Source organism: Glycine soja, chromosome 20 (assembly GCF_004193775.1).
Source record: "Glycine soja cultivar W05 chromosome 20, ASM419377v2, whole genome shotgun sequence".
In the NCBI taxonomy this organism is placed as follows: Eukaryota; Viridiplantae; Streptophyta; class Magnoliopsida; order Fabales; family Fabaceae; genus Glycine; species Glycine soja.
Window position 1 is genome coordinate 12,731,034 of NC_041021.1, and position 10,474 is coordinate 12,741,507.

The 10,474-nt window shown below is 33.6% G+C and overlaps 1 protein-coding gene and 1 long non-coding RNA gene across 3 annotated transcripts; both read right to left on the reverse strand.

Annotated features, from left to right (window-relative positions):
• Window positions 1-362: 362 nt before the first annotated feature.
• On the reverse strand, window positions 363-3,243 carry LOC114402780. Of its 2 annotated transcripts, XR_003664511.1 has the most exons (4): window positions 3,102-3,243; window positions 2,744-2,959; window positions 2,244-2,458; window positions 363-720 (listed from the first exon to the last, which is right to left on the reverse strand). It is a non-coding gene; the product is annotated as an uncharacterized LOC114402780 (long non-coding RNA). The 2 variants fall into 2 exon arrangements; XR_003664510.1 differs by lacking the exon at window positions 363-720 and having other exon boundaries at window positions 2,055-2,458; window positions 3,102-3,241.
• A 2,821-nt stretch (window positions 3,244-6,064) lies between these two features.
• On the reverse strand, window positions 6,065-9,905 carry LOC114403323 (zinc finger CCHC domain-containing protein 7-like). Its single transcript, XM_028366213.1, has 7 exons — window positions 9,480-9,905; window positions 8,784-8,900; window positions 8,520-8,678; window positions 8,273-8,434; window positions 8,014-8,130; window positions 7,045-7,152; window positions 6,065-6,907 (listed from the first exon to the last, which is right to left on the reverse strand). Exons 1-7 carry the CDS (start codon window positions 9,813-9,815, stop codon window positions 6,248-6,250), a joined length of 1,659 nt encoding a protein of 552 aa, XP_028222014.1. The 5' UTR covers window positions 9,816-9,905; the 3' UTR covers window positions 6,065-6,247.
• Between the last annotated feature and the right edge of the window lie 569 nt (window positions 9,906-10,474).

The following is a 10,474-nucleotide window of genomic DNA, read 5'->3' on the forward strand; positions in this document are numbered from 1 at the left end:
AAATAGCTACCGTGCAACCAAGTTAAACCAAAAAATTCAAAATTGATTCTATCCTGAAAGAACAAAGGTCAGTGATGTACTATGCAGTGGTGGATCTGATGGTAAAACCATATTTTGAGTAGTAGGAAATGATGGTGGAACAAGGGTAATAGTAGGAGCACGAGATTATTCCACCCGTGAAGGCTGTAGTCGTGGTTCCACAGGTGTGGAATTTCCATGGGATGAAGCGTAGGGTATCAAATTTGATATGCCAAGAGATGCCCTCTCTCGTGAAAACTTGGTTTTACGAGGCCTTTCTACAAGTTACTATTTAAAAAACCAAAAAATTAGTACCACGCAATATAATGTACAAATAAGCCATACAAGTATTAATCCATGCATATATTCAGTTGTATTGTATTACACAACATATCAATCCCGAATTGTGAGCGTGCAATTGAGTTGAACCAAAATAAAACATTAGAAATTGATTCAAACATGGAAGAACAAAGATCCATGATATACTACGCAATAGTGGATCTGATGCTGAAACAAGATTTTGAGCTGTAGGAATTGACGGAGGAATAAAGGTGATAACAAGAGCTCGAGGCTGTGCCTCTGTTGAAGGTTTTAGAGGTGGCTCCACTCGTGTGGAATGTCCTTGAGATGACGCATGAGGCATCAAATTTGATATGCCACGACATACTCTCCTATTTGATCTTTTGTCTTTACATGGCATTGCTGCAAGTTATCAAAACAAAAAATTAGTGCACACAAACATAATGACAGTTGTATAACTAAGCCATACAGATATCAACATATGCATATATTCAGTTGTGTTTCATGGAATATCAACCAACGATTTATCCATAGTTGTCACCATTAAGTTAAACTAACATAAAATCAGTCAAGAAGACTGGAGGAGCAAAGTTCTGTGATATAGTACACAATGGTGGATCTGACAATTAAACTGGATCTTGAGCTATAGAAATTTATGGTGGAATAAGTGTGCTAGTAGGAGCAAAAAGTTGAGCCCCAACTCTGAAGGCTGTAATGGTGGTTCCACAGATATTGAATGTCTTTGAGATGAAGCATAAAGCATAAAATTTGGTTGCCAAAAACTACTCTTGTTTTTTAAAGTTTGGCTTTACGAGGCAATGCTACAAGTTACCCAAACAAAATAAAATTTGTCATTCAATATGTGACATAAAAAGAAATATTCAAAACTGATTCTAGCCTAGAGGAACAAAAAGGTTGGTGTTGTACTATGTGATGGTGGAACCGATGTTGAGACCATATTTTGAGCTGTAGGAACTGAAAATGGCATAATGGTGATAGTAGGAGCACAAGGTTGCGCCGCCGTTGAAGGCTGTAATGATGGCTCCACAAGTGCAGAATGTCCTTGAAATGAAGCAAGAGACATCATTTTGGATGTGTCACGACGAACTCTCTTATTTGAACGTTTGGCTTTATGAGACATTGCTACAAGTATGGTTATCAAACCCTCGAGTTAACTTATTAACTTTTACGAGGTTATGAGTCCACTTATTCTCTATAAGTTGACTCGTATGTAAATTCTCTTTTTAGTATATTCTATAAATTCTAAGTAAACTCGGTAGACTCTCGAATTTATTATCGAGTCAACAAGTTAAAAAAATTAGATCAAAATATAAGTTATGTTGGGTTGTTTTATGTTTGTTTAATGTTCAATATATCTTCATTTAGTGTATCGTTCCTGAATAAAAAAATTCACATATTTAATAACATCAAACTTTTATTCTCTAATAACATCAAACACTCGATGAGAATGATCTACAACTTAATATCTGCAAGTTATTATCTAGTAGTGATGCATTACTAGACTTGGTTATTTAAATATTTTAAAATTATGATTTATTATTTTATTTTATTATATTGTTAAAATATTTAATTGGTGTGTATTATTTATAGATATTTTGTTACTATTTTTATATGAAGTGGACTCTTACGAGTTTACGAGTCAAGTCTATGAAACTATCACGGATTTACGTAAACTCTCAAGTTTAATAACCTTAACTGCAAGTATTAAAAAAACAACTAAATCCATGCAGATATAATATTGTATAATGTATAATTTAAGCAATAAAAACATTAACCGATGCAGCTATTCAGTTGTGTTACATGGCATATCAATCCATGGTTTATCCATAATTGAGACTAAAACTAAGTTAAACCAAGTAAATATCAAAATCAATTCTAGCCTAGAACAAAGATCAGTGATATACTATGTAACTGTGGATTTGGTAATGAAAGCAGATTTTGAGCAGTAGGAACTGATGATGGATTAAGGGTAATAGTAGGCGCACGGGTTGTGCCAACTCTGACAGCTGCAGTGGTGGCTCCACAGAGGTGGAATGTCCTTGAGATGAAGCATGGGGCATAAAATTTGATATGCCACGGGATGGTAGCTCTTTTGAACGTTTGGCTTTAGGAGGCATTGCTACACGTTATTAGAAAATAAAAAATAAAATAAAATTATTTGCCTGCAAATATAATGTGATACTATGCAACAAAGTAACCCAAAAGGGAAAAAAAAAAGTAAAATTACTTCCATGCAAATATAACGTGATATAATGTATAAAATTTATACAATTAATAACCCAATAAATATTCAGTTTTGTTTCATTGCATTTTCATGACCATTTCCATACAAATGTTAATTTCTCATCATAATCATAATAGAATTAAATTCATGTACATAGCATAGCTTTGAGTAAAACCTTACCAACAAAAGAACTGGGGAACTACGGGTTATAAACACCTTGTCAAGTGTTTGGTGTCAAGGAATCCAACTTGAAAGAGCTATAAAGTTGAGGCATAGAATGCAAGAATGAAGGGTGTGTTTGATCGTGCTTTTGTTTCCGTGGGAAAGAAATGTGTCAGTCATCAACGTTTCCGTGGTCTCCACAACCACCTCGCATCACAAAAAACGCACCCCGATCTACAAATGAAAATTATCAGGAAAAAAATGATATGATCTTATTCCATAAACAAACACGAACTAGGGGGAAAAGTTAAAAAAGAAAAAGCAAAACTTAACACGCGATTAAGAGAAAGAATCAGACAGAGGAAGTGAGAAATACCCAATTCAAAACAGAGATCGATGTCGATTTACTGAGGAAAAGTAGAGCACGAATTGCAGTGAAAGAGCAGGTTCACGATTCACGTATTAGGGTCCCATTCTGCAGCGCCATAAAATTCAGTAAACGAAGATGAAAAAGCAGCAACATATAGTGCTATTAAATGAGGTTTTTTTTAAAAAAAAAATAAATAAATAAATAAAACTGTAAGAAAGTTTTGTGACGGTTTCAACCGAAACTCGGACGGACGGTTAATGAACCTGCCAATTATTTCTTTATTTTGTGGTAGCTTCTCTTAATTGCCACAAAACATATATAATATAATAAATAAATAAAGACAAATTCCATTGGTTAAGGAAGACCCATAAAAATCAAGGTAACCTAGATAAGTTGGTAGAAAAAGATGAGTGTTGCAAATTCCAAGTACTGTGATTAATCAATTCCTACCGATAAAAAAATACCTTTTAACCATCCAAAATAAAGTTTAAAAATTCTTAAAAATAATTATGCTAACTATAGATGAAACTTATGACTCACACTATAAAGTTATGAGAAAAGGTGATTGAGCATAGATTAAGACTAGAAACAAGAATTGTAAAAAATCAATTTGATTTAATGTTAGGAAGGTTTACAATAGAAGTTATATTTATCTTATACGAAAGTTTATCAAAAAGTATAGAAAGTAAGAGACTTATATATAATTTTTGTTGACTTGGAAAAAGTTTAAGATAGTGTTCCAAGAGATGTTTTATGAAAGACTTAAAAAAAATAAAAAAAATAAAGGCATCTGCATGACTTTTATTCAAGCTATACAAGACGTGTATAAATGAGTAACTATTAAGGGTAGACCTCAAGAGGTGAAACTAAGCACTTTTTTTTATTGGGATGAGATTATGTCAAGGCTCAACTTTTAGTCCTTACGTGTTTAACCTAATCTTGGTTATAAATTGTTCTCATAATTTAAAATATTCCTAAAAAAATTATAACATGAATATTGTCCCCACTAAATTATACTCTTTCTAGTCTCAAATATAAGGAAAAAAATGTCATGTAACTCAAGAAAAGTTAGTTAATTATATTTAATTGTATCAACTTTAATTAATTTTTTTCTTTTTAACTTTTTGTTCATTGGAATTTGTATTAAAGATAAAATAAAAGAGTCATTGAAACTTACACATAGCACCTCAAATAAATAAAATATATTTTAGAGATGGTAACATTAAATAAGATAAAATTTGTTGAATTTTTCTTATATTTGAGATAAAAAAAAAAGGATGGATTTTTTTCTATATTTAAGACTAGAGGAAATATATATATATATATATATATATATATATATATATATATATATATATATATATATATATATATATGAGTGTTGTCCCCACAACTAATTTTTTTTGGATCCATCATTGCTTGGATGTGCTTATAAGGACATACAAAAAATTATCCCTAATTGCTTGCTCTTGCAGATGATATAGTCTTGATTGAGAAATCAAGGGAAGCAGTTAACAATAAGTTTGAACTCGAGAGGTAGACTCTATTTTCTTGTCTTAAACTTCTGGTTCATTAGGGAAAAGAGACTGGTTAATTCGAAGTTCGATCAAGAGAGATAAGTTTGATCAAAAATTATTTTCACCAAGAATTGAACTTAGATAATACCCGAATGACTAGAGGAAGACTTTGGGAACAAAATATGTATGCTTAAGTAGGAGTAATAAAGTATATGCATTACAACTTTAGCAAGAGACAAGAGAATTTTGACTCAGAAGTAAAGTTGAGAGATAATGTTATATCTCAAATTTGAAAGTTTAAATTTTTATGAAGATTGATGGAGAAATTAATCAGGATGTCACAGATCTCACCACCCTCGCCCTTCACTTTTGTTACACATTTTGCCACAGCCTTCTTCACATGCCCAAACCCTCCTCATCGTTGACAAGTCTTACTCCACTTCATCCACTCCCCCACCTTCAAAAACCCCTACAAATCGTGTAGAAGGTGTTCAATCATCAATGAAATGTGTTGAATACTAGCCTTAAAAGTGAAATGAATGTTGGGATAATTGATTTATATGGATAGTTACATACATGTAATTTTTAGGAACAAAATAATTAACGTGTGAATTGAAAAATTATGTAGAAAAATAATAAAATCTATGCCAATTAAGAGGAGCATATTAACAATCATATTAGTAAACATGTAATAACCAACTAATAACATCATACAAAGGGAAAAAAAATAAACTATTTGAAAGTTAGAAAATTAGTTGGAAGCTAAAAAACTAACTTATTAAAAAAATGACTGAAAATATAAAATAAAAAAAATTATAATTTATTTTAAAAAAATAATAAGAAAAATAAATAAATATATTAAAAATGAAAATAAAAAAATATAAAAAACTAGAAATTAACAATTTAAAAATGTTATTAGTAAAATTTTAAAAAAGGATAAAAGTTACTAAAAAAATTTATTTACTAAGCAGTGAAACAAATTTTCCAATTAATAAAAAAAATTAAAAATTAATTAAAATGTCTTATTAAACTTAACCACAGACAATTATTGGTGACCATCTTTTTTTTCCTTTTTGGACTACCAAGTAAAAATTCTTGACGTTATAAGTATTTGCAAATCAATGTAAATTGATTGAACGGCATGGTTTGTTTCGTTTTATAAGAAATTAACTCCCTCAAATGGTAGCAATGTAGCATCATTTTTTGTCAGGAAAAGTATGACTTCCAAATCAATTGATGGGGGGAAAAACAGAATGCACACCCCTGAAAGCAGCTAAATTGCCATCGAATCGATTTGCCTCTATACGCACGACACAGCATGCTGCTAAAATTAGATGTTACTGCATGCCTTGACTTGCTCTTTCAAAAGAGAATTGTAGAAGAGCCATAAGTAAGCTCAAATCATAGCTTACTAACTTGAAAGATATTCAAAGGTAGTTATACAAACAAAAATGAAGTTCAACAGGGAATTTGGATACCCTTAACGTATCCATAAATTTGAAAGAATTACGACAGTATCATTGAATAGATATCTGAAAGGAAAAATTAAATATTAATTTAGAAAACTTGCAGGTGCTGTTTTACAAGTTAACAAAAGGAAATATAGAGAACATAATGTCAGCATATACATGATCGCTACCACCAGTTGTAATTTCTACCATGTCCGTCACTACTAGAGTTGCCAAACCTTGATGCTGAAAATCTATGATGATTTGACCTGGCTGATCCTTGAGACATTGAAGTTCCTGCATGATCATTCCATACCTTGGAAGATTTATAACTTGGAGTGTGACTTCCACCACCAAATGAATGAATTTTATTGTTTCTAGAAGATGGTGTCCCTAGAGACCTATAACCATTGCTCCTTGAGGACATGGGAGGAAAGAATTCTTCAGGATGCTCTGACATCCATCCACCTCTACTCTTGGATTTCTTGGGAGTTGTGTAGTCTTTTTGTTCCAAAGGATGCTCCGATGTCCAGCCACCTCTATTCTTGGATTTCTTTGGAGTGGTAAAGCCTCTTTCTTCAGTAGGATGCTCTGTTGTCCAGCCACCTCTACTTTTGGATTTCTTTGGAGTTGTAAAGCCTCTTTCTTCGGTAGGATACTCCGCCGTCCAACCACCTCTACTCTTTGATTTCTTGGGAGTTGAAAAGCCTCTTTCTTCGGTAGGTGAACGTTTCTTTCTGCGAGCCCCAACCATATCATTAGATGCAGATCTATTTCCCATGTAATCATTTTCTTTTTGGGATCTTTTATCTTTTGTGTGTGATGATTCCCAATTCCTCTTCCCTGACTGTGGAGGAAAACAGAGCAGCCAAAAAACCACTTAATCTAAGCCGCAAAACAAAAAAAGAGACCAACAATAGAAAGAAAAGGCAAACAACCATAATAATTTTACTAACAATGTTCAATAAATATTCTGAAATGCACCTTGATAGAACTTGTGCACTCCCGGGCAAAATGTCCTTCTTCACCACATTTGAAGCATGAACTGGGTGTGGCTCCACTTGTAATCTCATCCCGCAACCTTGAACATGCCTGCAGTAATTGATCCTCAAATTTATATATATATATGCTATAGAGCTTAAAACCAAGAGCCACGGCTGCTTATATAATATGGACACCATATAGAACCACGTGTAACTTCTCAAACAACCTTATATTACCTAGAGCTTTATCTTAAGTCCTTTTTGGTTACCTAGGATGAAAATTGCTATTGACAGAATGCAAGGATAACATTTGATTTGGAAGGGAATAAAGGAAGTTTAAAAATGTTGTCGTTGATGCATTTAGGTTTGGAACAGTGATTGGTTGGTTTCCTTCATGTAGCGACTTTTGGTGATCTTCATTGCATACATGTCAACAAGCAATTTCAATTTCAAAATAATGATTGAAATATCATTTGGTTCTTCGATCTTTTATTAGGCAGGCGCCAGATAAATAAGGGGCTCAAGACTCCATTCCCGCCAGCATCTTAGTATATGCCATTCCTTCCGTTCCTAGGAAATTTGACCTGAGGCCCAAGTGTTATTAATGGCGTAAGGCCAAAATTCTGCCAAATAAGCATGCCATTGTGCCATATGGCACCGCCATTGTGCCATATGGCACCGCCATGGTGGCCTCCCTTCACAAATTGTCTATGGCGGTTGACAAAAAATCTGCCACACCAGGGCTGCTATTCAACAAGACAGCATATTTATTTCCATTGAATAAAATTTTAATCTTACAAACATTTTAGCGTGTCTGGTATGGAAAAGACGACACTAACAAAAAAAGAAGAAACAAACAAACAAACAAATTCCCCTTATTAAGAGAGAATCACACAGGAAGAGTAGCCTAGATTATGCAAGAGAGCAATATAAGGCAAGACCAATAAACCACTAAACAAATAAAACTTACCAAACCAGTGTGACCCAGCTGACCACATTTGTAACAAGAAATTTCTCCTGGTGTTGCATCATCAGTATTGACACAGCATAAATGGCCAACTCTCTTGCAGACATAACATTGAATTTCCTAATTAAGCAGAAGAAAGAGGTAAACAGTTGGTGGCTTAGCAATTCACATCAAACATAATTCACTGTCCTTATGCAAATTCAACCAAAACCCTTTCCCAAATTTGCCAGAAAAAGAAAAGCAAGGCAAGGAAAAGAACAACCTTGAGATCATCTGGTGAATAATCATTCCTGCATGAAAACATATCATGCCCAGAATTTCCACACTTTAAGCAAATAGCAACACTTTTTGATCTACTTGTGTGCTTCTCCAGACAGTCTTTAGCACGGTGACCACCTTTCTTGCAGATAAAGCAATCTTGCGCCTGTAGGAGCACAAAGCAAATTTCAAAAAACAACTTTAAACCTTGATACACCAATAAAAAGATAAGAAATTGGCAATAAGACAACCTTAGTGCATTGTCTTGCATTGTGTCCCAAACCACCACAAACATAGCATGGTTTCTTCCGCTTCGCTGCTGAACAGTTCACAGCAGCATGACCATCCTCACCACAATTGAAACATGCTCCCCAACTACTATCCGGTGGATCAAAATACCTTGGACCCCGCTGATAGAACAGAAACACAGAGTGATGTGATATACCCAACTACCCCTTTCTCAAGGCACAGAAGTATTTTCAAAATGATATTTCATATCAAAGATTTCAACTCACAAGCAGCTTTCGCAGAACCATATTGTCGCCTATCAGAACCGGGCTTCCTTCCACAAACTCGTGATTCTCTGTAGCATTGCTTGTCTCCTCCATCTCTTGCTCCTCCGCTATAACAACCTAAGGAAATCAGAAAACACAAATAAAATTTTCCAAACAAACACTAGCATAAACATGATTGTCCAAGTGGGAGTTTGAATTTGGTTCAATTACATTAAAAGAGATTTCAAAAAACAGTCCATGATCACGATTTTGGCTGCTCCTGCTACGTCAAGGTTTTTGAGGTTTATCCGTGACAAAACTGCAACCACCACCACAATTTAAAACCTTGTTCTTTTTTTTAATTATCAGAAAATGTTAATTTGTTAGTTTTGTTAGAAATGTAAGTGGGAGGGATTCGAATCCACTACCTCTCCCCAACCACTGAACCAACCTTATATCTCCCATAATTTAAAACCTTGATTTTGGGTTAAATAGGTTTAGGATATAAAGAGGTTTTTGCAGGTAAATGTTGCAATACAATTTATAAATAAAATTTCATAATTTCAGTTCAATATTTTCCGCTGATTCAACTTTCAATTTAATCAGAATCTAGTTGAGACTAGAAGAATTCAAATCAACGTGAGAATAACAAGAAATAGTGTAAAAAAACGTTTTTTATTCAAAAAAGGAATAAGCCAAACAGGGGATAAGACTCACACTTTGATCCCCAGCCGCCTCCCTCTTCAACTTGGCCGTTTTCTTCTTTTCCGTCACTTCGGAATCAGCGATTGCGCTGGGCAAATCCGAAACGACGTCGTTTAGGGGCACTGCGAGTTCGGATTTCTGCGAAAACGGAGAAGAAACGTCGTCGTTTGGGGCGTGTTTGGCGGCGCGCATTCGCATGGCCTTTTCGACGATCTTGAGGCTGAGATCTTGGTTGGCTTCATCGTCGTCGCTGCTGAAAACGAGGGACGGCGTTGAAGCGCCGTTAAAATTTACTACGTCGTGTTCCTCATCTATTGCCTTCGCGTTCTGCTTCTCTTTGCGCCCCATTCTGTGCTGTGCTATTGCAGCTTCAGAGTTTAAAGGTTGCAAACCCTAATAATAACTCATGAGTGCCGATTTTGAGAAGCACAAGAGACAGGAGAGTTTGAAAAATAAAATAAAAACCATGTGCCACTCTTTTAAAAATTGTTTAATTACTTTTTTTGACAATTAAAATATTTAATTAAACAAACTATAAAACAATGCACATGAAAAAAAAACAAATAAATAATTATTTTTTTTCTAAAGATAATTTGCTGACAAATACATTTTTAAGGAATAAAATTATAAAATTTAATCTTTCAAAATATAAAAATATAATAAATATATTTGATTGTTGATCATTTTCATACCATGAATCTTGTTCATAGGGGTTAACTTTTTGACAAGTTTTTTTTTTCAAGGTATTTGATATTGTTGTTTTTATCTCTTTTTTTACATTTTTTCTTTTCTAATTGAATGCATGATATCTATTTTTATTTCTTCAAAAATTTGTATCTTCATATTTTTCTTTCTACTTCCTCTCTAGCTCTGATAATATGTTTTCGCCAAATTTTTTCATACTAAGTATATTGATCATTCTTCTCGCTAAAGGTATGGATTCTTCTCATATTGTTATTTTGCATCTTTATTTATATCACTCTTTTTTCTTGTATTTGAATGCATTC